This window comes from Simochromis diagramma, unplaced genomic scaffold (assembly GCF_900408965.1).
Source record: "Simochromis diagramma unplaced genomic scaffold, fSimDia1.1 OVJJ01000293.1, whole genome shotgun sequence".
NCBI classification, from domain to species: domain Eukaryota; kingdom Metazoa; phylum Chordata; class Actinopteri; order Cichliformes; family Cichlidae; genus Simochromis; species Simochromis diagramma.
Genome location: NW_024386801.1, coordinates 20,176,115 through 20,201,441, shown reverse-complemented (window position 1 = coordinate 20,201,441; position 25,327 = coordinate 20,176,115). Strand labels below are relative to the sequence as shown.

General features: G+C 39.2%; 2 protein-coding genes and 1 non-coding gene across 4 annotated transcripts; 1 reads left to right on the top strand and 2 right to left on the bottom strand.

Annotated features, from left to right (window-relative positions):
* Positions 1-454: 454 nt before the first annotated feature.
* On the bottom strand, positions 455-4,773 carry rpl27a (ribosomal protein L27a). The gene is made up of 5 exons (XM_040026453.1): positions 4,722-4,773; positions 4,044-4,107; positions 3,879-3,954; positions 1,518-1,692; positions 455-630 (listed from the first exon to the last, which is right to left on the bottom strand). Exons 1-5 carry the CDS (start codon positions 4,722-4,724, stop codon positions 502-504), a joined length of 447 nt encoding a protein of 148 aa, XP_039882387.1. The 5' UTR covers positions 4,725-4,773; the 3' UTR covers positions 455-501.
* Positions 1,875-2,005, bottom strand: LOC120730556. The gene has a single exon (XR_005695134.1). It is a non-coding gene; the product is annotated as a small nucleolar RNA SNORA3/SNORA45 family (small nucleolar RNA).
* A 5,355-nt stretch (positions 4,774-10,128) lies between the features above and the next one.
* On the top strand, positions 10,129-15,140 carry LOC120730212 (transcription intermediary factor 1-alpha-like). Of its 2 annotated transcripts, none has more exons than XM_040026441.1 (8): positions 10,129-10,301; positions 10,442-10,581; positions 11,264-11,444; positions 11,531-12,111; positions 12,201-12,324; positions 13,211-13,285; positions 13,485-13,637; positions 14,170-15,140. In XM_040026441.1, the coding sequence occupies exons 1-8, from the start codon at positions 10,134-10,136 to the stop codon at positions 14,371-14,373; spliced, it is 1,626 nt and encodes a 541-aa protein (XP_039882375.1). In that variant the 5' UTR covers positions 10,129-10,133; the 3' UTR covers positions 14,374-15,140. The 2 variants fall into 2 exon arrangements, with proteins under 2 accessions (XP_039882375.1, XP_039882374.1); XM_040026440.1 differs by having other exon boundaries at positions 10,129-10,313.
* The last annotated feature ends 10,187 nt before the right edge of the window (positions 15,141-25,327 follow it).

Genomic DNA, 25,327 nt, shown 5'->3' with positions numbered 1-25,327 from the left:
CATTTTGCCTCTAATTGCAATGACGTGACAAAAAACATCAGAATTAACTTTCTGACCATTTCTTTAATTGTTCAATGTAGTGCTGACTTTCTGAAGCACATACGGCAACATTTGTATTTTTTTGGTGAGTTTATATTATTATTACCAAAAGCATAGCAATACCGTTTCATTGTAAGTCATTAGAAACGACTGACTTTTGCTATATTAAAAGAACAAAACAGGAAGTCTGTGCATTTTTAAAGATTGTTCAGTCTGCAACTTGGACACTTGTCAAAAAGATTTTACAAGGACAAGACCAACAGTGCTGAGGATCCAGGTGATTTCCTCACATGAAAAAGTTTCCTCTGCTCCTCACACTTTTCAATCAAAATTAACAGCATCTCTTCAGTTTCCATGCCAATCAAATTGCAACTTAGGAGTGGGGGGGAAAAAAAAAATTACACACACATACCAGTTTCCATTTATACAGTTTATTTCTGCAAAAACACACAGACAAGATCGTTATGCCATCAGCACGCAGGCTCCTCCCACTGCCTTGATCTTCTCCTCAGCCTGTCGGCTGAAGAACTTGGCCTTGACGATCACAGGCTGCTTGGGCAGCTTGCCTTTGCCCAGGACTTTGTAATAACCCTGCAAAATAAAGCACAGGTGGAGATCATTATTTTATCTGACAATACACTGTAATATTATCTTATAAGACTAACAGCTAAAACTACGACATGTAAGCCAACCTAAGATGAACTGATAACCACCACAAACAAAACCACACTAGTTAAGTAAAAAAGTCTGTCGACCCAACAAAACAAACGTTAGACATTGGCTTGGCGAGGAAAAAGGATGCTGGTTCAACTCTAGCCAGAGACACAAATCCCTTTGGGGTTGCATCAGGTAGAGCTATGCCCAGTATAAGTTTCTGTAAGAAGGGAGTGTGCTAACGTGAGCACAATAAGCAAAATGCACCCAAACAAACAAAAGTCAAGTTTTAATAGACAAGAGTAACTATTCTATAAAAATGAAAGCATGTTTACAAAAAGAAATAATTTTCAATGACTGAAAACAGAAAAATTATCTGGTACAAATCCAGAATTTATAGCTCTTTAAAAATGTAAATGTCTGAGTATAATTTTGTGTAAAATGGAGGAAAAAAAAAAGGGTCCTGAAAGCAGAAAAATTAAGGAAAACCAAGAAGTCTTAAATCTGTTTTATTAGCACCATGTACACTTTTGCACCAAATTCATCAGAAACCCATCCAAAAGGTTTAACTTTCCACTATGAGTGTTTCAACTGTTTAAAGGACACCTGTTCTTTAAAAAAAGACAAAACCAAGAAAACGGTTTCTGATGTCTGATTCCAGCTGCTCAACAATCCAATTTCCTAAGGTGATACTCAATGCCGACAAGTCGACATGCCACCACCTACTCCAAGCTACAGTAGAGGAACAAGAACTCCCGTAAAGATTTGAAAGGTCCAATTATTATGACGAGAACATTTTTATAGCAAGATTTAGCAATACTTACAGCGCGCACAGCATCGATGATGGGGGCGGGTCCATCGGGCTTCTTGCTGTAGTTGATCCTGGTCTGCTCGCTCACCAGTGTCCACAGCTTGTCCAGGTTGATGGTAGGGCAGTGGGAGGTATTCCTCTTCAGGTGGTAATGTCTCATGCCCACCTTACCAAAGTATCCTGGATGGCTGAGGACAAACACGAGGAAAGAAAATGAAATCGAATGTTTTCAAACTAGAGCAACAAACACTAATATTTTAAATATTAACGTTTAATTGAAGTTCACTTTTGACATTCAAATTTAGTGGAATACTATAAACTACTGCCCTAATTCTAATGTGATGGGTGCATCAGCAAGGTGTATTAGAGTGTTTGTAACTGCCCATGTGGATGACTGGACTATAGGGGAGGCCAGTCGGTGAGTAGGACCAGTCTTTAATCTAAGAGGACTCAAGCACACCAAGACAATGAAGTCTGTCAAGATGAGACTCTAGTCTCTATAGAAACATTAGATAAATGCATTTCTCTTCCCACAGCCTTTTTTTTTTTTTATAAGCAGGTAAAAACTAATCAGCACATCTCTTAACTGGACAGCAGAACTAACCCTGCATAAATGTGTTCCACAGATGAGCACAGTTCCCAAATTGGGAGAAGTTCAATAAATTCTTTGTGTTCATAATACACAGTATCAGTGCACTGCTCTCCAGATCTTTCAATAATATATTGCATGGCAGTTTTCACCAAGTAGACTTGGGTTGAGTAAATAAGCTCCGTAGTGGGGATGGTCTACCATGTTTCTGATTTACTGGATGAAATCTTTACTCTTTCTTTGAAAATGCAGCTGTTTAGGTATTAATCTACAGAAAGACTGACCAAGCTGCTGTGGTGGCATCTCAATCAGCTACCTCAACTCTCTTCTGCCTGTGTGAGGTACACTCCAATTCCACTGCCCTACAGTGACAGTAGTCCTTGTTCTGCTGTAGCTCACCAAGGCTGCGGAGCAGAACAGGGACTATTGTCAGCAGCCACAACTCAGCTGATATAACTCCAGTCTGTCTACAGGTTGAGGGACTTGCTGAATTTGCCGCCGATTAATTTTGTTATATATTACAGCAAGCTCTATAGTACACAATAATATATTGTTAAAATAAACTATTACTGTAAAGCCTCATCTAGGAAACACTACAGCTACATAGAATAGGGTGATACATCGAATATACTTGATGTATCACGTGTTTTCCACGAACGATGGTTAAAATGGTTTTAAAATAAACATCAAGTGGAAATTGCCGCAATATAAAAGCTGTCTGCATGCAATTCCCTGTCAGTTTTTTTTCTCCCACACGCTGCAAATGCATCATTAATCCCCCCTCCCAACCGGAAAATATTTTACCTGCGCTGAGCATGCGTGTTTACTACCTGATAAGGAAAAATATGGCGACAGCCGGAATTACAGAGGAGCGAGTGAATGAGACTGTTTGGATTTCACAAGGAGGAGACAAAATACGGTAATTTGCAAGACATGCCATAAACCTACTGGCACAAAAAGTATCACGAATTTATTCCATCAGCTGAAAAGTCATCCACTGCAAAATGAAGCCTGTTTTAAACCCTACATGTCAGCATCTCCCACACAGCAAAGAAAACGTTAAATAAACCAGCTGTGATACCTGCGACGTTGTAGGTTAGTTGTTTTTATAGCCACTATCTAAACGTTCGTTCCTGTAATTTAAGGCCATCACATTTTTTGGTTCACAATTTTTATGTTATAAGAACAAAAGAGCATCTTTCTAATCTCAATTGTTTTAATTTGTCTCGTGAATTCTTGCCGATGTCCTTTTTTGTTGCTATGATCTTTTGTTTGCTAAACATCTAGTGTTGACCACAGAAAGAGACTTACAGTATTCCCATTTGTCAAAAACCTCTGTGTGCAACAAATGGAAACCCCCCCCCCCCAAACATTTCAATTCATTCAGATATATTATTGTCAAAAATATAAAACAGTTAATTTGAAAGAGTATAGCAGTGCAATTTTAAGCTCTATATGGCTGAAAATAGTTTTTTTTGTGATACAGCCAAAAATATTGTGACATTAGATTTTCCTCATTACTCAGCCCTACTGCTTTAGCCACAAAACCTGGCTTTATCTCTAAAGGAATCCAACACAACAACCCAAATCATATCAGGCAACACTTAGGGACATCATAATCTAACTTAAATATCTGAGGTAAAAGCATACTTCTGTGTATTTTTAGACATATTACCTTACAAAGACTTTTATGGCCAAATACAGGAAAGCCAGGTTTACTTGAGTTCCACTTTACAGTAGTCACACTGTACTCAAATTTCACTAATATCATTATGAGTGACTTACTATTTGTCGAAATTGATTCTGTGATGATGCATGCCACCAGCATTACCACGACCTCCAGGATGCTTCCTGTGCTTGCCTGTGGAGAGAGTCGGTAAACGTTTACTCCATCTCGTCCGGGGATGAAAAACAATCAATTAAAACTTTTGTCAAAAAGAGTATACTCACCAACGCGACCATGTCCGTGGCTGACATGTCCTCGGAGTTTCCTGGTCTTCGACTTCTTGGTAGGCTGTGAGCAAAGATTTTGCAGTTATTGTTAAAGAAAGGATGAGGTTTATTTGAAACATTAGCTCCCGTCTAGCAAAGCAACAGACTTAACAGTCCGGCAGGTTGACTGTGATGTTAGTCTGCTAAGAATCTGTAATAAAAGGAGTATACATAGCATGTTTTCCCCACAGAAACGCTAAAGTAAACCGCTGAGTTTGTCCGAGTACTTGCATGCTGCTTAGCAGGTAGGAGGCTAATGCTAGCTCAACCACCTTTATCGGCAGGTTTAACGCTTTATGCCAATGGTTGTTTCAGGGCTACACCACCACCACCACCTTGCACATTTAACTCTCACTACCGTTGTCAAAAAAATTACAAATGTTTGTTTTCTGCGTGTGGGTAAAACTGTAGGTTCCCTGCTAGAGCCGAGGCCCAGGAGAAGCGACATATCACACAGTGAACCCATCAAAGTCCTCACAAAAATGAGTAAATAACGGTAATAACACCCAACATTTATTCCTACAACATGAGTGTATTATAAGACACCATCTAAAGTGGATTATTTTATACAGGTTAGTAAGGATGGAAGTAGATTTAACCCAGTTTGGATGCACAGGGATAAAACGCAGAACCTACCATCTTGGAGGCTAGTTGAAAGAGGAACGGGATTCGGAACGAACGCGATTTTGTGCGAGATTTGCCCCCAACAATACAAAGTGCAATAATTCCATAGCGACATCTGGTGATTGATGATAGAAACGACACAAGAGTCAACTGAAAATTCGCTTTCTTTTTTTAGTCCAAGAAGACAATTGTGAATTTAACAAAAAAAGTGATACGATTAAAGTCTGACATTGATAGAATTAAACGGGTTCTACTTGTATTTTAGCAATTAAATTCTCATGTTACATCAAACAAATATATATTTGAAAACCCAAGCTAATGATAATAACTAATCACTATGCAAAAATAATACATGAATATCCTTCTGAGATCCAGAAGAAAAAACTATTTAGATATTTTCTTTAGATAATTTAAGTACAGTGACTGATAAACAAAAGTTGACTAATGTTTTGTTTGTTTACAGAATGATGTGATGTAATATAACAACATTGTTTCTGTTTCTGGTACAATGTCTTTTTATTTCATGAAAATTACAATTAGATGAATGGAAATCTAACATTTACAGAAATCATCCATTTCTACAATTTTGTGCAGCCATGGATGCCGCCACGTGCCGCGGACCTCACGCCGCCATCACGCCGCCATCACGCCGCCACCTGTCACGACCTCTGCATGTACCCAAGGGACACCAGAACCTGAACCCAAGTCAATTCAATTCAATTCAATGCAATGTTATTTATATAGCACCAAATCACAACAAAAGTCACCTCAAGGCACTTTATAGGTACAGAGAAAAACCCAACAATCATATGACCCCTATGAGCAAGCACTTCACTGGGTCCCTGTCTGTTCATCACACTCGGGAAATCTAAGCCTGCTGGCTTCATGGACAGATAAAGTTGGGAGTAAACTGCGTAGAAGTGAAAATGGCTGCTATGCCTTCTAATGATTCTGCAGGCAGCATGTATAATGTAAACAGAATTAAGGAATCCTGTGGAACTCCATAACAACTGTGTGAAGAGGACTCTCCATTTACATGAACAAATTGGAGTTTATTAGTTAGATATGATTCAAACCACTGCAGCACAGTACCTGTAATGCCTACAGTATGCTCTGATTGCTCTAATAGAATATTTTGGTCAACAGTATCGAACGCTGCACTGAGGTCTAGCCGGATAACCACAGAGATGAGTCCACTGTCAGATGCCATAAAAAGATTATTTGTAACCTTAAATAAAGCTGTTTCTGTGCTGTGCTGAGCTCTGAAACCTGACTGAAACTCTTCAAATAAGCCATTCCTCTGCATTTGATCTGTTAGCTGTTTGACAACTACTCTTTCAAGGATTTTTGAGATGAAAGTAAGGTTGGACATTGGCCTATAATTAGCTAAGACTGCTGGGTCAAGAGATGGCTTTTTAAGTAATGGTTTAACTGCTGCTAGCTTGAAGGCCTGTGCTACATAGGCATATAGGTTGATTATATTTAAGATTAAAGCATTAATAAATGGCAGAACTTCTTTGAGCAGTTTTGTAGGAATGAGGTCTAAAAGACACGTTGGTGGTTTGGAGGAAGTAATTACTGAAATTGACACAGAAGGATCTATTGGAGAAACAAACTCTAAATAAATATAAATAGCAAGTTGACATGCCACCACCTACTCCAAGCTACAGTAAAGTAGAGCAACAAGAACCCCCATAAAGATGTGATCTAGTCCTTTTAACTGAATGAAAGGTCCAATTATTATGACAAAAACTGCTAATTAGAGACATTTTAATGAGAGAACATTTTTAATAATGGCAACATTTGGCAATACTTACAGCACGCACAACATTGATGGGGGCGGGTCCATCGGGCTTCTTGCTGTAGTTGATCCTGGTCTGCTCGCTCACCAGTGTCCACAGCTTGTCCAGGTTGATGGTAGGGCAGTGGGAGGTATTCCTCTTCAGGTGGTAATGTTTCACGCCCACCTTACCAAAGTATCCTGGATGGCTGAGGACAAACACGAGGAAAGAAAATGAAATCGAATGTTTCACACTAAAGCAACAAACACTAATATATTCAAAATTAACATTTAATTAAAGTTCACTTTTGACATTCAAATTTAGTGGAATACTACAAACTACTGCCCCATTTCTGATGTGATGGGTGCATCAGCAAGGTGTATTAGAGTGTTTGTAACTGCCCATGTGGATGACTGGACTATAGGGGAGGCCAGTCGGTGAGTAGGACCAGTCTTTAATCTAAGAGGACTTTTTCATAAGGAAACTTATGAGTTTTCTGATTTTATTGTATATTGCTTGTGATTTAGATTTGTTAGGTGTAGTTCCTTTTACATCTCCCCTCTCTGTGTCTCTCCGTTCCCTAACTCTCACTCTCTGCTCCTCGCTCTTGCCCTTTCTCTCCATCTTCAGTGTTTTTGCACTTGTCTTCGTAGCCTTGTCTCTGTTCCCTCCCTGTGTTCAGTGCATCTAGTCTGTTTCGTCTCAGTATTCGTTTCCCCTGGCCTTTTGTGTTTGGTCCATCTGTTTCCTGTTTTATTTTGGTAGTCTTTGCCCTGTGTGCACTGTGTTCTGTTTTGCTTTCGATGTCCTGTTAGTTTGTAATTAGTTCTAGCTGTGCTCCCACCTGTGGTCCAACCTCTCGTTATCCTGTGTATGTGTTTACGTCCTCAGTCTCCCTCTGCTCATTGTGGCTTCGTGTGGGTCCTTGTGTTCTGTGTTTCCCTTGTAACTTCCTGGCTGCTAATTGCTAGTTGTCTGTTTCTAGCTTATAGTTCCCAGGTTCTAGTTTCACAGTTTTTAATTTTTGGGTGGAGTTTCGTCTTTCAGGAAATAAAGCTGCCTCTTTTAGTTGATCTCTTTGTTTCTGAGCCCTGTGTTTGGCTCCTACCTCTGCCTGCTATACAGCCGAACCTTGACAGAAATAATTCTGGGTTTTCAGGTCATGTCGCTCACTAAAATGACCATACATGGTTGACAGAGGGCTGAGTGAGATAGTTGTTGAGATGGCGATCAGACATTAGGAAGGAGAATGCTCGGGACGTACCAGTTTTTGAGGAACCTGAGCAGGGCTAATAATGAGATCCAACGTCAATTATGGATAAAAAGTGCTTAAGAGGGGTTTCACCTTCAAGAGGGCTTTATTCTTTTCCTCTTATAAGAGATAACTTTGATGGACTGCCTAATCTTGAAGAATCTGTCTCGACTTCTTGAAGTGACTATAACTAGGAACTAGCAAATTTGGATGCTAGGTTATCTGACTCATGCCATAAACATCTCGACAGTTCATTAGGAGCCGCATAGATTCCACACATGGGGCTTGATGTAGTGGTCTCAGACACATGTCCTCCACAGAGGACAAAAGTGAAATGCCAGGTCTTACAAGACTATGATATTATAATAACTATTTCAACATATAATCATCATATATAACAGTACCCTGACACATTATGCAGAGAATATAAACCCTGAGTAAAAACACACACAGGCTTGGATCACGTGCACACAGTTAAAGATGACGTGTAGTCATATATGTCCACGTAGCTTTATTGGGTTTCTGTGGCGACGCAACCGCAAACAGACACAGTTAAAGGTGATTTACATAAAGTCAGTCTGTTATTCAAAGTTTGAGTGAAATGTCCAGCGTGTAACTTGTCATTGGCCAGAATAACAGGTTGCAAAATCAGCCTCTGAAGGAAGGTAAGACACACCTCTGCCATACCACCAGCTTTTTGCAGCCCTAGAGATCAGCACCACTGAACAAGTAAGGACATTTTTGTTATTAATCCCTAATCTATCTTGTGTATATATATTTAATGTGTTTGAAGTTATACTTTTTGTCTCTATTTCAGAAACAAGGAAATGAAGGTTAATATAAGAGATAAATAATTCTGTAGAAGCGTGTCCCAAAGTTTTGTTCTGCTTTGAAGTATTTCCATTTCATGCCACTTTACTCACACGAAACCATGATAAAGATTTCATTTGGCTTAAAAGGGGAAAAATGTATCATGTCAAAGAGTCCATCTCAAATGTATTTTTCTGGCCTTTGTAAAGAGCCTGGCCCACAGATTGAGGAAAATCTTTACTAAATTAATAGAGTATATAGAAAATGTTTTATTAAAATTATCTTAACTTCCACCAACAGGAACAGTAAAATAAGACAGTGAATCAGTTATTTGCAGTCTGATATATGAATTGATAAAAGACACAAACTCTAATGTTGGTGTTTCAAAATTTAAAAGGTTATTTTTTATAATCCCAGTTCCAAAAACATTTGGTTGTTTTGTAAAATGCAAATAAAACAGAATGCAATAGTTGTAATATCTTGAAAACCCATATTTTGTTCACAACAATCTGAATGTAGACAACGCGTTAAATCTTTAAAATGAGAAAATGCACCAATTTTAGACAAATATTAACTTTTCATTTCATTAATGTAACTTTGTTGAGATGTGTTTCTGCCTTCAAATTCAAAATCATCTTATTATAAATGATAGTTTTTCTCAATTTAATCATTTGATACCTTTTCTATGTAAATGAAATATGAGATTTGTGAATTGTGCAAAACTGTAAATAAAAGCAGAATGGAACAGTGTCCCAACGTTTTTAGACTTTGGTTTGTATGTTAAAGAGGAATTCCATCATTTTTACAAAACAAAGCTGTTTTGTAAAAAAAATCTTTTTATGTCATTAATAAAGTTTGAAAATAAAGCATAGGGGTTGTTTTGTGGCCAACCACTGATAGAGCTACAGATTTATTAGCAACCACACACACTGTCACATTGTTTTTGGCTTTACAATATACAAATATTTTCATAGCTGATTTACATGCAGAGCTTTTATTTTTACACCCTCAATATATCTTTTACCTACTGCACAAAAAGGCATCACATGATTACTGGGAAACGCATTAAATATTAAACACCTGTTTGCAGTTTCTATTTGTGAGCTGTGCTGAAATATCAGGGGGCTGAGGCTGAATCTTCACTCCACCAATCAAATCATTTGAGTTCCCCTTGACACTGGACACATGGAACATTTCTATTCCTCTCCTGCTCAGCTCACATCCACCTGAGGACACATTCACCTGACTTTCTGAAGCAGACATCTTGTTTTTTCATCACTTGCCTTCAAACTGAGGTAATGTTTGATCATAATTCACCTAATACCTGATTCCTTCTGTATGTTAATGTGATGTAACTTTTTGTTATGCTCATAACGTCTCTTTTTGTGTTGTAAACGTTACTCTTTGCGCAAATGAGCAGTTATATTAGTGTTACATTGCTGATTCTTAATCTACCTCTTTTATGGTTTTGTACTTTTTTTTTCACTGTCAAACACTGAGCACACAGAAGATTTTAAACCATCAGCTTCTTCTCTGTTTTCTCTTCTGTTTTTTCACCCCAAGAGGCCCAGTCTCCTGGAGATGGCAGACTTGCCTCGCAGACGCCATGGCAACTTCCCACAAAGGCGAGCCACCATGTTACCATGGGTAGCCAAGTGTAGGGTAAGGCTGGCACTGGAGGCCATGCCATCTGAGACTGGTCCAAATCTGGCAACCACAGCAGAGGAACCAACCCCCCGTGCAGAACATGTGAATATAGATGTAAACAATGTTTTAAAGAAGGAGGGATTCATCACTATAACTTGTAGTAAATGAGAGATGAGTAAATGGGATTTTAGAAAGATGAAAATAATGCAAAGTCTCTTTTTTTGAATTTTTAAACAAAATAGGTCAGCATGACTGGATTCTGTGAGGTGGAAAAGGAGCCAAACCAGTCTTATGACAGAAAAACAAAAGCAACTTCTCCGTCATCTGAAAAATGGGAAAAGCCTCCAGACAAAAGTGTGAAAGCTTTATTGAGAAGATTAAGGTAAAAAAGGGGAGTATGCTGTGGTAAAGCCATGTTGATTTTAAAGGATGACAACAGAGCAATGGATGAACCTAAAGTTCTCTTTATCCAAACCAATCTATGCTTTGGTACGTTACAGACTGGGCAGCCAGTTTTAGACACTTTTATTGCCAGATCAGATGGTGACAGATATCCATGGTCCACAGTGTAGTAGAATACATTCATTTGGACTTGAGTGCTATTTATAGTTTCTGTAGATGCATGATCATAAAGCCCAGCAAAAGCCAGGGTGATATAGGTTTGGGGTCGTTGTCATGCCTGTTCCTAAATTGTTTCTGTTGTGTATTGCCCTTTTTTGGGGAGGCACTGGGGAATGTTGTTGCCTCAAAGTGGTTTTCTTGATCTGCAACAATGTTTAGGCAGGATTGTTTTTGTTTGTTCTTTCCATGGGTTTAAAATGGAAAATGTTCCTATGAATTTTACACTCTTAATGCTAACCTTTGATAATCACTTTTAAAAGCTTGCCCTATCAATGAACTTCTCCAAAGTCTTGGAAAATGCTGAACTATTTCTTTATCAGTGTTGTTTTTTCCATTTTTGGGTGAATCTGGTTAAGAAATTTAGCCTCACCGAGACTTTATGCTGAAAATAATCTTGGTAATGGAATTGAAGACACTGCCATAAGACACCTTCAATTTCACAGGATTCACCCAGAGGCCCAGAGGATTCTGGGTAATTCCTGCATACCTGTAGTGAGCCTGGAGCGTCTGAACTTCCAGTCTGTGTCTTTATCATCACTGCAGCCTGTGGTGTCTTTGCAACGTCTGCCGTGCCAAAAACAAGCTGAGCTCTGTGACAATGTGTCATTAAATATTTCTGAACAGGTACAGAGCTGAAGGTCTAAACACTTTCATGTACAACAAAGATAAATTCCTTTTTTTAACCTCTGTGTCTTGATCTCTGCTAACAGAATGGATTCAGTCAAACTGAGGAAGATATACTGGAGTTAACTGAAGGATCATTCCAGCCTAAACCAGTAGAGCCATGTGATCTCAGTCCAACATCCTGGACTGAACCATATTGTCCTGACAGCTCCCTTTCTGGAGAGCCAGAGCAGGACTCAGGCTTTGACTGTGACTCTAATCCAGATCAGCCTTACATCCTGTTTGATTGTGGATCTGATGATGGGAAAGCTGAATCTGAAGCATTTTATCTGGATCCAGATCCAGAGCAGACTCTGGTTATCGAACTGGATCCAGGAGAAGAAGAAGCAGATCAGGACCAATGCCTGCCCCCGGAGGATGAAGTTGAAAGTACATGTGTGGTTGATATAATCGAAGTAGACGATGGTGAAGATCAAAGAGGTGAAATTAGATGCTTGGGAGAACAGGCCGACTCATCCGCCCAGCAGCCTGGAGCTGAGGCTGGGACTGAGGAGAGTGAAGATTTCTGCGCTGTTTGTCTGAACGGAGGAGAGCTGCTCTGCTGTGACCGCTGCCCCAAAGTTTATCACATAGGCTGTCATATACCTCCTCTCAGCAGCTTCCCGCTGTAAGTGCTGTGTGAACATACAAATCTGGATATATGACATATGGGTTTAATGTGTTTTTTCATGGACTGTGGTCCTGTGTATTCCACAGAGGTGACTGGGTGTGTACTCTGTGTAGAAGTGAGCAGGAGCCTGTGGAGGCCTACGACTGTGAGATCATGGACTCCTGCAAGGGAGTCAAGGCACCTTATACACTATCCAACCTGGACCAGAGGGTAAGGCTGGTTTAATTCCTAAATTAAAGCTATAATGCTTATTTTCATTCTGTTGCTGTGAGGATGGCCTTAAATGTTGATCCTTTCTTACAGGAGATTGTTTGGTTCAGACAAATCTGGAAACAATTCACTTAGTTTTGGTGAGAGAGCTGTCTGGGGAAGAGTGTGAAGACGCCAGGTCACACACACGTTCACTCGCTTACTGTGAAATTAAAGGACTATTAACTATTAAAGGGCTACTCTCCAACTGAAATTGATCCACCGGTGTGGCAAGAATCCACACAATTTTAAGTTGTGTAGACTCATTTATGACTCTCTCTCTATATATACATTTGTTAAGGTTTAAGCTTTGATTTTATTGCAGTTTTTGAGTCCAGTTTGGGGTCAACAATGATTAACAGACTTACAACAGTAATATTTATTGGTGCAGAAGCTTTCTATTAGACAATTAATGGCCAGAGTGATGATGAAAACAGATTGGTTTATTGCCCCCTCTGCCCAGACTGCTCCCTCGCCAAAACTAAGGGGATTGCGTCCAGATTTTTCTGAAGCAAACAATCTCCTGTGCAAAGCACTTTGAGTGCTTTGATAGAGTAGAAAAGTTGCTGTATAAGAACCATTTACTATTTATTGAAAACCATAATTAATAACACTTTATAATATCTGTAATAATTAAAGAAAACAGTATAGTATTAATAAAGTATTCCTGTGTGAAATATATTTGGGCCATAAATGACTAAAATACCGTGTTACGTGAGGGTTATCAATGTTTATTGCACAAACCAGATCAGCCTGCGTTTTCACACTCGCCTCTATCCGGTGTAATAAATCCGTGTTATGCTCCACTGTAAAGCAGCTTGAACTGATTTTGCTCTTTTGTCTGCAGAGATGTGAGAAGTTGACTCTGCTGCTATACTGTCAAATCCTCAGCGCTCCTTTCCATGAACCTGTCAGCCCTCTGGTCAGTCCAACAACCACAAATCACCTCAGCAGTAATGTAACATAAATGAACACCAAATGGTTTAAATATACAGTGCATATTTGTATATACAGCAATAACTACAAGACATCGCTGTTAGCGAAATTCTTACAACCTAACTGAGGATGTAAAATGTTCCACCTCGGTGATCTTACATCAAATCTATGCTCTCGTGTGCCAGGCTCGAAACTACTACCAGATCATCAAAAGGCCCATCGACCTGTCAGTGATCCGCAGGAAACTGGACAAGAGCAACACTCTCCACTACTTCACTGCTGAGCAGTTTGTTGATGACATCTTGTTGATGTTCAAGAACTGCGCTACTTTCAATTACGTAAGGAATATGAGCGGATTTCCCACTTTGACCTAATTTCTGGTATAATTGAGTTATTCCTGCACTGCAGTCTGTGGAGATAAGTTCCACGCGTATCAGCAAGCTGGGCCTCTTTCGTCACATGGGGCCTGCCAGTCAAGGTTGTGTTCATCTGCAAATCAAGTATCAATCAAATCTCTGGATTTACTACTTATATCTACCAGGAATGAAGATGTTTACAGACAAGGCAGTTATTATAATGTATATTGGAGGAAATCTGTAGTCTTTGATTTTCTTTCTCCTCAGTGCTGAGTACATGGTTATGGCATAGTAGACAATATGCCATGGGAACGTGGATATTTGTGTAAACTGTATGGTAATCAAGTAAGTGCTGAGGTATTTTAAAATACGTTTAACCAAAATAGAAATCTGATTTTGAATCTGGAAGGATCACCTTACACCTGCTTGGTCTGAAATATTTATGACTTTATTCTGGTAAGCTAATTCATCATAGGTCACTGTGGGTTGTTTTTTCTCTCCTTGTGCTGTGCAGCCAGACTCAGAGGTGGCTCAGGCTGGTCGAAACCTGGAGATGTTTTTCTTGAGCAAACTGAAGGAGATTATTCCAGACCGGATATTCCCATCAGCCAACCAGGGCACAACAGACAGAGCTCGCCTTCAGTGGCTCCACAGGAAGAACAAGGAAAACTCCAGAAAGAAGAGAAATGTTTTTAGCGGGAAAAAATATTGCCTATAACTTGCAATTTATTAATTTCCTTACACTTCTCAAACATGTTGAGATTTAAGTCTTTAAAAACTGTGACAATAACATTAATAACTTGTGTTTTTTATATTAAAAATACATGTCGTGGAACTGAAAACTTGTCACATTTTTCAGGGATGTTCATGGAATGAAACAGAGACAGATGCTATTTACAGTTTTTAAATGAAATCAGTCAAATCAGATCAGTTGCATGATTTATCATTTTCATATTAAAGTGCTCATATTAAATAATAATATCAGCTTATGTAAAAGTTATCCTGATCGCTTCCTTAAATACTCAGTTTCAGGCTGTTTGTTTTACTATTGGCTCGGTATAATGTTGATAAAAGGGAATATCCTTAATATAATCTCAGGTACACATCTCTGACATCTCTGATTGGCTTGACCTCTGTTTATGAGTGGTAGCCAACCAGAAGAACATTAGCTTGAAGGCTAGAAGAACTAAGCTAAATGGCTTATTTGAGGAGCTGCTCATAGGCCCAGCATTACTCTCGTAAAGACTAAAAATAAAAATTGAGTTGTAAATGAGCACAATAGGTCTACTTTAACTCTGTTATTGTTAAATCACTGCTCAACACTGATTTTAGGTGATGCAAGTATACTTTATACAGTAGACAGAAGGCTTTCCACCTTTTCATAAAAACTACTTCATAATGGTGCATTGGCACATGTGTCATACATCCCAGCAATGTGGGTTTGATGACAAATAAATATCATTAAAATGGTTTTGGTTGATTGTCGGTTATTGTGCTTCTGCAGTTATTACAAACTTTCCCCAGCAGGGGGAGCCCGTGTAAGACTTAACACTGGAAGGACATCTGTTTTGAATGTACCCTCAGTGCAAATATGCTATTGACAGTGAGTCCATTATAGCACAAGAGGCTTTTGTGTCCCACTCCCCATTTATACCATCTTATCTATCAACTTTCATCTTTATCTATCCACTTTCTTTCTTAATACCTACAGTTGCTCTGCCTTCGTCTTATTGTGTGGTTAGACTTCACATAAAAATAAATCCTTATCCATGACAGCATTCAGTTTCATAATTTATGACAAGTAAAAGAAAAAAAAAAGATGTAAAGCCCGAAAAGGCAGCAAGTGATGTATTTAATCAATAAAATTCTGCCCCAAAACTAAAAACAGTTAATATAAAATGGAGAAAAAGTAAAACTAATGTCTGGATTTTTACCAGTGTGTTCAACCAGAGAATTGCAACTTTGGAAATATTAATCTAAATTATAATTTAAAACTTGATTATATTACCAGCTGACAGTAAAAGTAACAAATAAAGAATAAAAATAAAGAAATCAAGAAATGAGATTGGAGCTGCAATGAAGAAAAAGCCCAAACAAAAACAACAGAGTTTCAATAATTAAGCTACTTTATTATGTTTCTTAAAAAATTACAATAACAGCACAAAAATGGTTAACAGCAGCTAGCCAGGCAAGCGAGTGTCCAGGGCCGCTAATAGCCTTAAACTAGCAGCAGAGATAAACCAGTGTGTGTGTGTGTGAAGGAGGAGGGGGGTGTTGTATCTGGGGTCCACTCTCCTACAGTCTGATTTGCCACCTTAATTGCTGCAACCTTACTCACCACCATCAAGCAGAGGGCAGCATAACACAGGGTCACCACGGGGTGAACCTCCACTGGTCCACAAACACCAGTAACCAAAACAAAAAGGGGAGTTACTAAACATACTTTGGATAATGAGTGTACAATAAATCAACTTCCCCACAAAAATACAACCCGAAAGCCAAGGGGGGATTGAGCAATGGGCTTCAGGTGTCTTTATTCAAGCGTCGATTGAGAAATTAGAGGAGGAGCCAGGGTTTATCTAAGCGGGGCACGTTTCAGTCTACAATTTCCCCTCAACACTAGCAAAATGAACACTGATTAGGTGATATCAAAACTTATTTTAATACTATAACTTATTTTTCGCAGTAATCATTTTGATTTAACCTACTTGACACTAACTGGTAAAAAATCATGCTGTCTGGACAGTCTGCACACAACAAGCTGCCAAGTGTTTCAGAAATATGAGACAGCGGCTCGAGCTCCTTAAATGACATCATGCAGAGCCAAGCCAGTAAAACCCAGTGAAGGCTGGAGGAAAGTGCTTCAAAAACACACACGTTATCTGCTGTACTATCTGCCAGCAGGAGTTACCTCAATACTTTTGGAGCATAAGTTATGCATAGTATGTGCATTTTACTTTGAAACAGCTGTGGTTGTTTCAGAGTACAAAACAATACTTCAGTTTATTACAAAACCTATTGCATTGCATTATTGTAGTGCTTCAACCTGTTTATCTGGTTATTATCCACAAGCATAATTACAAATATACTGCAGGGTAATTTGTTTCCACAACCTAGAAATCTAACAATTATTCTTGCTAATTAACTGATAAATAATAAATATTAATTAGCAAATTGTTTAATAAACATCAATTTATCCATTGCTGTACTTCTCTATGTGAAGGGAGACTTACCATAAAAACGGAATAAAAAAGTAACAATAACATGAGACATGTAGTTAAAATGAAGAACAAGTTGTTGTAACATATGCAACAAAGAGAAATTCAGTATTTGTATAACTGTATAATTGTTAAAACCAAAATTGTAACATTGACATGTTGAATTATTTTGCAACAGATGTTTGCTTGACAATAAACAATCAGATGTCAGATATGCTAAGACTAAGATTACTAGCCCTATCAGCAACTAGTCCTGGGTCAGATTAGCGACTTGTCCAGGGTGTACCCCGCCCCCCCTCTCCCTATGGTAGATGGGATCGGTTCCAGCCTGCCGGCAACCCAGATAAGGATAAGCAGAAGAGAATAGATGGATGGATAAATGGATGGATGGACAAGCAGCATAAATAAAAGAAGCTACAATGAGTCTAATTTCAAAATTCATTCATGCCAGTACTTCCCCCTAGTCATCCTGAATTATGATGTCACGGCAATTTATTCTCAGTTCCTTGCTAATTCTTTCCCAAACCCTTACTCCCTTGACAGAATACACTGTTTTACAGCAGTCTTCACTAATTCTTTTTGACCATATATATTTTTTCTTAAACGATAAAGACAGTCTTTGGATACTTCCTGGTGATTTTTACATTAAAATCATGCTGTGGATTCGTCTGCCAAACCTGACAGCCTGTGTTTCTCCTGGACTCTGCCGCCCTGCTTGGTGGCTGGCTCGCTCTGTGTTGTTGTCATTTTCTGATTGTGGTTTTCAATTTTTCAGCTCTTAAACGTGTAATGTTTTTTTAATGTTTCAGGACATTTTGTTCTTGCTGTTCTTCCTTCCTGCAGCTCATTGTAATTTGCCAAACATAAGAGAGCATCAAGCTCATGCTTTTATAGTCTATTGTCAAAATGCTCTTATGTATAATCAGTGATGAAAGCAGCTCTGTGAATGCTGCATGAGTGCCTGCACTCTATAAACCCAATGAAAGGCTTTCAAATGGACAAAATCTGTTGCAACCACTGATAAAACCCACTGTGGTCCCATTATAAACAATATCTTTGATCTGTGTGCACATCTAAAATTTGTCAGCCACTGAAAGAAAGCATACAGAAAGGGATGAGAGCGAGCTTTTCAGGGTCGCCATCGCTGTGGCTAATTTAAGATAAAATAGCATAAACTGACCTTGGGATGTCCTTAACAGGAGGTTTAATGACTTTGGAAATCTACTTTGTTCAGTTCATTAAACCTTAATCACGTGTCTCCTTCTTGTTTTCTTTCTTTCGTCAGTTCTTCTTTCTCCTTCTTTTTTCCCCGTGTGCAGATGTTTTAAGATCAAAGCCGTCATGCAAAGCCCCCCTCACTCTGTCTGTCTGAAGCTGGGTGAATCACCAACGTATAAAAAGGAGGAAAATGCTGACATACCTCCAGCTGCAATGGAGAATATCGTCTCTGAGATAAGACCTAAATCTAATGTTTAGATCAAACTCAACAGCAGCCATTAGCCCTGATTGTACCTCTGATAGTTTTGATTCATCATAAGAGCATTGTCACTTTAGAACAGTTAAAGATGTATCGTTCCTCCAAAAAGCTGCTGCATGATTTGCTCTTGCTTTTTGTGTTATTTAGGGTGGTTTAGACTCCCTTCCTCACTCACATTCCTGGTAAGCTACTGCATGAAAATACTGAATTATTGTGTCTGGGAGTGGAGTAAGTGCATGCTGTTGACTTTGGATGCTACTGAGAGCATAGCTGATTTGGTTTATTACACCCTCTTGGAAACGATGTACCACCTTTTATGAAGATAATGCTGTAGTGGTCATCAAGCTGGCTGTGTAAAGCCAAAATTTACCTAATTTTTTATGTTGTCCAGGACAAAGGAGATCCTGCTGCTCATCATCTCTGACATTTGTTTTGGCTCAGCATAGATATTTTAATGCTATAAATTAAAAAAAAAAAAAAAGCTCACAGACCAGTAACACACCATTAATCACCATTGCCCATCTCACTTCATAATTCAATCCTCATAATGGAAACATTATGAGGATTTTTTCTAAATTATGACTAAATTTGGGAACTAAAATTTGGGGGTAAAAGAAAAGGAAAAAGAAGCAGGCCAGTACAGAAACATCATATGAAGTCAGTGGGTTGGATAACCACTGCCTGTGCACTTCATCTATCCAGTCTGAGCCTGACGTTCAGTGCAGTAACATATTCAAGATGTTTATGAGAGTTTGTCTGACTGGATAACTAAAACTAGACCAACAGACATTTGGCATGTCTGGATTTATGGGTATTGTTTTAAACACCAAAGTCACTCTGGTTTCTTGAAACAATCACTAAGTGAAACCTCTGTTAGAAAGATTGATAGTTGCCATCTCAGCCCATTGATGGTGTTCCTGTTGAAATGAGAACCACGTTTTCCACAAACAAAGTCAAAGGATTTTGCTGTTTCTACCCCGAAAGGGATGAATCAGCAGTAATTTTATTTAGTTTTTTCCCCAGTGCCATCAGTTCTTCCACCATCTGCAGCTGCGTGAAGCTTTTGCACATTTTGATGAAATGGTTTAGTAGATCTGGACAATCATGTATTCATCTGATTTAAAGTTAAAGTATGTGTTGATTGTTAAATGTTGCTTATTTATAATGTGTGGTAGGACTGGCTGGAGGTCAGTATACTGTTTCACAATTGTCCAGTAATGTCTCTGCCTCTTAGCTAATTTTTCCTTTATTATGCTTCAATATTTCACACATATTTGGTTAACCTAATACTAAACGAATTAAATAAATTAAACAGACTAACTAAACATTTTAGTTTAATATTTTAATTCTGGACATATTACTAAGTTACTGAGTAAAGCTAAGCTAACAACAAAATTTTGAGCCTTGGATATATAATTAAATATAGCCTAATAATAAATAAAACACACCGGCTTGTAGCTTCACACAATCCAGTCTTTACAAATAGTAAGCGTAAAAGCTCGAGGGGACCCAAGACGACCCTTTACACGACCCTATGAGGGAAACTGTTAAGGTTCGCTAAAATTAAGACAGCAAGCTGTATTTTAAAGTTTGGTGTATGGGTAACACCTTTTAACAAATGGCCGATCCATAAAGAGTCACAGAAATATAAATGGAAAAACAAATGTAAAAGATACAAAGTTAAATATGGATTGCTGTAGATTCAAACTGCTCCCGTAGAAACTGAGAAGGCTGTTTCACCTGCCATGAATGTCATTGACTGGTAGCCAAGTTGCTGTTAGCCATGATGCGATAATTAGCAGCATAGCTAAATTGAGCTAATTAACTACCTATTTGCAATTTTTCCCCGCTTATCTATATCAGATTAGTCTAATTAAATTATCCCAAGACACTAAATAACTCTACATATATAGAGAGAGTTTAAAAAAAACTATGCTACATGAAAATAAACCTAGCTAAACTGCTAGCTACAGCTATGAAGCTAATACTATAATGCGGCTGCAACGAACATTTTAAATTCATGTTCTGGTCTAGTATTTTCATTTTTTTTTTTAAATACATGTAAACACTTTGAACTTTATTTTGTTAAGATGAAATTTTCTAAGCATTTAAAGAAAGAATGAATGAAACATGCTGATCGGTATTCTCTTCGTCCGCATGGCTACTTGTTGCTTTCTGTTCCATTTGCCCGAACTGAACTTTGTAAAAGAGCTTTTGTCCATTTAGCACCCTTGGCCTGGAACAAACTGCAGAAGGAATGGAAAATGACTGAATTCATTTCATTAAGTGCTTTTAAATCTAAACTACGAATCCTTGAGGCCAAGTCCATAACATGTAACTGTTTCAATTAGATTGATTGTCATTTTAACTGACTTTTTTATTTTTATTTGAATTTTATTGAATTTTATTTTTTATTTTATTTGTATTCTTTCACTTATTGTTGCATGTGTGTTGTTGCTGCCTGTGTTTGAGTAATTTCTGTAACTGGGAGACATCTGCTGCCGCCTATCTTGGCCAGGTCTCCCTTGAAAAAGAGGTTTTTAATCTCAATGGGATCTTCCTGGTTAAATAAAGGTTAATAAATAAATAAAAGAAAGCTAAACTAAGATAGCAAAGCAGCTCCAGTGAATATGTTCATGTTTTTATTGTTTTTCAATAGGCGTATTTATACATCTATTCATCATTTAGTTGCACTTAAGTAAGGTTTAATAATCTTAAGTGAAGCTAAGATACACAAATGATTTTTTAAATAGCTCCCATAAAGCTTGGTTATGCTGATCATAAGAAATTTGTTTGTTTGATTTGTTCGTTTTTTTTTGTTTCCTTTCTTGCATATAGCATTCTGCTAACGCATGCCCAATTTTCAATTAAGGACTTCAAACAGAAAAAGACTCCTTTGGTGGCACACATTTACCAATAATAACTAGACGTCAAAACCTAAAATGAAAACTGGTTTTGGTGGTTTTTATTCGTAAAATCAAAATGGTTCCCTTCCTCAAAACCAGCATTTTTGGACTACAGCACTTCAGGGGATCTTTCATTCTGGACTTTCTTATGTGCAACTCCAATGAAATCAAAGTACAGAGAGTGTGAGTTCTTGATACTGCAAGAGTTCTTTGTATAAATTAAATCATGCTAAGCTATGATGACTAAAGCATCCGGAGAAGTCTAAGTATATTTCACAAGCTAAACCAAACCACATCTAAAATGCATGATGAATCAGGGTCATATAAATATTACGCCTACAAAAAGGTAGATTACTGGAAAGTAGGCTACCTAACTGCAATGACTTTCAGCAGTTAGGTGACCTAATTTATCTGACAATTAGTTCAACAGTTCACCAGTTTAAGTTCAACATAAAATTTCCCATGTCATACATAGCAGATAATCTTATTTCACAGAATCAACAGAAATCTTCTAGAAGGTTTCCTCGTGCACAGTCAGTATATAATGATGTTGCTGACAGTACTATGGTACCCTTTGAAGTTTCATGTGTGTACCCAGCTGGGGAGAGTAACGTGTTTCCTGGTATGTGTAGTTTTGTGGGCACATGAAAGCTTCTTTACAGCCACGTGAAACATAACACAGACTCACAGGCAAGCACTAAAACAAAGGGAACAGAGACGTGGGACCAGGGCAGACACAGACACTGACTGGACATGGAAATACAGCAGACAGGGGAGACAGCAACAAAGGAACACAGACAGAAAACCAAAACACTAAAACTCTAACCAAACCCCACCCAGAGGACCTTAACTTAAGAAAAACCCCGTAAAGCAGACCGAGCAGATCAGGAGGCCGGCCGGGCGGGAGGCACTGGCGGCGACGTAGTTCAGGGGGCCGTCCATGACGGCGGCGTAGGTCAAGGAGCCGGCCATGACAGCAACGACGTCCAGTCATCGGCCGGACTGGACGTGCAGGACGTGCAGGGCCGGACAGGACGTGCAGGGCCGGACAGCATGGGGACCCCAGGCGCAGACGAAGCTAAACACTCGGAGGCCGGACCAGGCGGAGCCGCGGAGGCCGGACCAGGCGGAGCGGAAGCAGACACTGCGGGCGGTGTAGATGTAGAGGTTGCAGGTGGAGCCGGTGGTGGTTGAATGGCCGCACCCGAACAGTCAGCAGACACTGGAATGTGCTGGCTGGGTCCTCCCGGACCCCCAGCCGACGAGGCAAGAGGCTGCACGGGCCCCTCGGACCCTCCAGCGGAACCAGTTTGCAGAACAGATGAAGTGGGTGTGATGTCAGAATGTCCAGAGTCAGAATGCTCAACAGTTCCTTTGTGGCGGCGGCCAGAACGCCGTTTCCTTCGGGATGAGGAAACAGGAACCGGTGGAGAAAAAGAGACCTCCTCCTCATCCTCTGACCACATAGCTGCCAGGAAAAAGGCAGGTGAACGAGAACCCAGCTGGTGTGGGGAGGGAGAGGAAGTCCGTGGCAATGTTGAGACAGAAGGAGAGTGTGTGTTGTCCTGGGGTAACGGTGGGGAAGATGTAGAGAGTGAGAGAGCAAGCTCACCAGCCTTGACTTGCTCTCTCCAGGCAGTAATGGTGTCGTCCAATTTAGTGTCCTTAGCAAACTGAGACAGCTGAGGGTTATGGCGAATGATGGCATCCACTGCATTCAGCTCGACTGCCATAGTCCGTAGATCCCGTGACTGGGCAATGCGGTCGAGTAGACTCACCATCCGCCTCATCTCGCCGTTGAACTCCGAGAAAAAGGAGTCTGCAGGGTCCATGTTCTGGTCGCGATCTTCTGTTAGGTGACGGCTGTGTGCGGACAGGAATAGGACCCAAGATGCAGACTCCAGAGACAAACTTAAACCAAAACAGTAGTGATGTGTCCTGTGTGTCGAAGCTTCGAATCGCGCGTCGGGTAATCGCGGGGGCGTTTTTCTGAAGCGCGTATCGAGGCTTGCGTAGATTACGTATGCAGTGACGTTCGAGGCCTCGCGGGCAGTCCGTACCACGTGACTGATTCGGGAACTGGTTCACTGGTTCGCGCCAGATTCGAAATAAAATGGGCAGCAAAACACAGCTGATTCCCCCATGAGCACTGTTATAAAGTCACAAGCACATTCACATCACAACTCCCTCCCTTTTTGTTTCCATGTACATTCCTGTGTTAAGCTGCCAATTTATTATACACAAACATTAATTAAATTAATATAATATAAAATTAGTATAATATTAAATATAACTAACATTTAGAGTTCAGTTATTGGTGTCATGAACAATAGTAATTCCTTTATTCATTCAACTTGAAGTGCCACACACTAGTTTGTGTCATTATTGAGATGTACATAAGCATGATTACGCAGTTACACAATCATCCCAAAAACTGTGTACTGATAGTTTCCACTTTCTCTTTTGTATCAGACATACTGAGACAATATTCAGGATAAATAACCATAAAAAACAATTTATTTATTCAGTTTAGAGGTTTACACATCACATCATTATAATCATTGAGCCCATTTCACTTGAATTGTCCACTTGATGGCGCAGTAGAGCAAATGAATCATCACAATGCTTCGAACCATGAGTCGACCAGTTGGATGGGAAGCTTCAGTTCATCATGAGGCTTCATCTCACCATCACTACAAAACAGCTTTAATGCTGAACGCAAACATAACATAGCTGGAAAAAACTCAAAATAAACTAACACCGGTGGACTGGCAAAACACACAGCAAAATAAACGGTAGATCACGACATGGACACAAAGAAACACAGGGCTTAAATACACAGAGGGAGCAATCAGGGAATGAGTAACAGGAGGGAAACACAGCTGGGGCAAATCAGGCCTAACGAGACCAGGGGAAGCAAAACCAGACACATTAACATCAGACATGGACTTCCAAAGTAAAACAGGAAACATAACACAGACTCACAGGCAAGCACTAAAACAAAGGGAACAGAGACGTGGGACCAGGGCAGACACAGACACTGACTGGACGTGGAAATACAGCAGACAGGGGAGACAGCAACAAAGGAACACAGACAGAAAACCAAAACACTAAAACTCTAACCAAACCCCACCCAGAGGACCTTAACTTAAGAAAAACCCGTAAAGCAAAGCTAGAATATAAAGAAATAACAAAATCAAATAACCAAAAACACAAAACACTGGGTCACCGACCCAGGAACCCTAACAACGTGTTGATCAGCTCAGGAGAAATGGTTTTTGCTTAAAAGCTTCCATGGATGGTTGGGTCCTTCACTGTGTGCTCACCTTGGAAGTAGAATAGAGGAATTTCTCATTGCTATGGGAATGTCCACTGTAAATAAGAAGCATGACAGAAAATGGATTTTTATTTAAATTTTATGTTTTGCACTGATGAATAGCTGATGCATCAAATGTTTAGCCACCAATGCTTATTAGATTTCTAGCTAATGGTTTGGGATTAGGAGTGATTGGGGCTAGCATATTTCCCCAGTATGAAATATTAATCTCTCTTTTGTTCTGATGAGGGAGTTAAAGAATTTCTTGTGATGTGTTGGTGATTTCAGTCCTCATCTAAATTCCCAAAACATGAAGTTATCTGGTTCCAATTATTTTTTCCTCATGCAAGCTGATTTTCTGGAAATGTGATCTCCAAACATCACTGAATGGAAAGAGGATAATTTAGTAAACATTCCAAAAGCACATTCAGTCCATATGCCATGCAATATGAATAGATTTGGACCCACATATAGAAATTTGGTCAGGTTGTTTTCATTTCATTGTTATGGCTTTTTAAAAAATGGTATAAATCTACAGTCCTAAAGTAAACAAGATGAAAGTACTTTAGAGTCTGGAAAAGGTGATTTGGAAACATGATTCACTTCAAAATTGACTGACAGCGCTCACGAACATGGACGTTTTGAATGCATTTCAAAATATAAAAGTTGAGTTTACATGTTTAAATGAAACCACATGGCAATCCTGGATTTTTTTTGCCTTTAATCAAATCGTCACAACAATAAATAAACTTATG

Excerpts from the sequence above, each read along its gene's own strand:
- rpl27a (XM_040026453.1), bottom strand. Across the intron at positions 3,955-4,043 it reads CCACGGACATGGTCGCGTTG|GCAAGCACAGGAAGCATCCT; the intron begins GTGAGTATACTC and ends CTCTCTCCACAG. Across the intron at positions 631-1,517 it reads TCATCGATGCTGTGCGCGCT|GGTTATTACAAAGTCCTGGG; the intron begins GTAAGTATTGCT and ends TTTATTTTGCAG.
- LOC120730212 (XM_040026440.1), top strand. The coding sequence starts at position 10,134 with ATGGCAGACTTGCCTCGCAGACGCCATGGCAACTTCCCACAAAGGCGA. Across the intron at positions 10,582-11,263 it reads GCTTTATTGAGAAGATTAAG|GATTCACCCAGAGGCCCAGA; the intron begins GTAAAAAAGGGG and ends TCAATTTCACAG. Across the intron at positions 11,445-11,530 it reads CATTAAATATTTCTGAACAG|AATGGATTCAGTCAAACTGA; the intron begins GTACAGAGCTGA and ends CTCTGCTAACAG.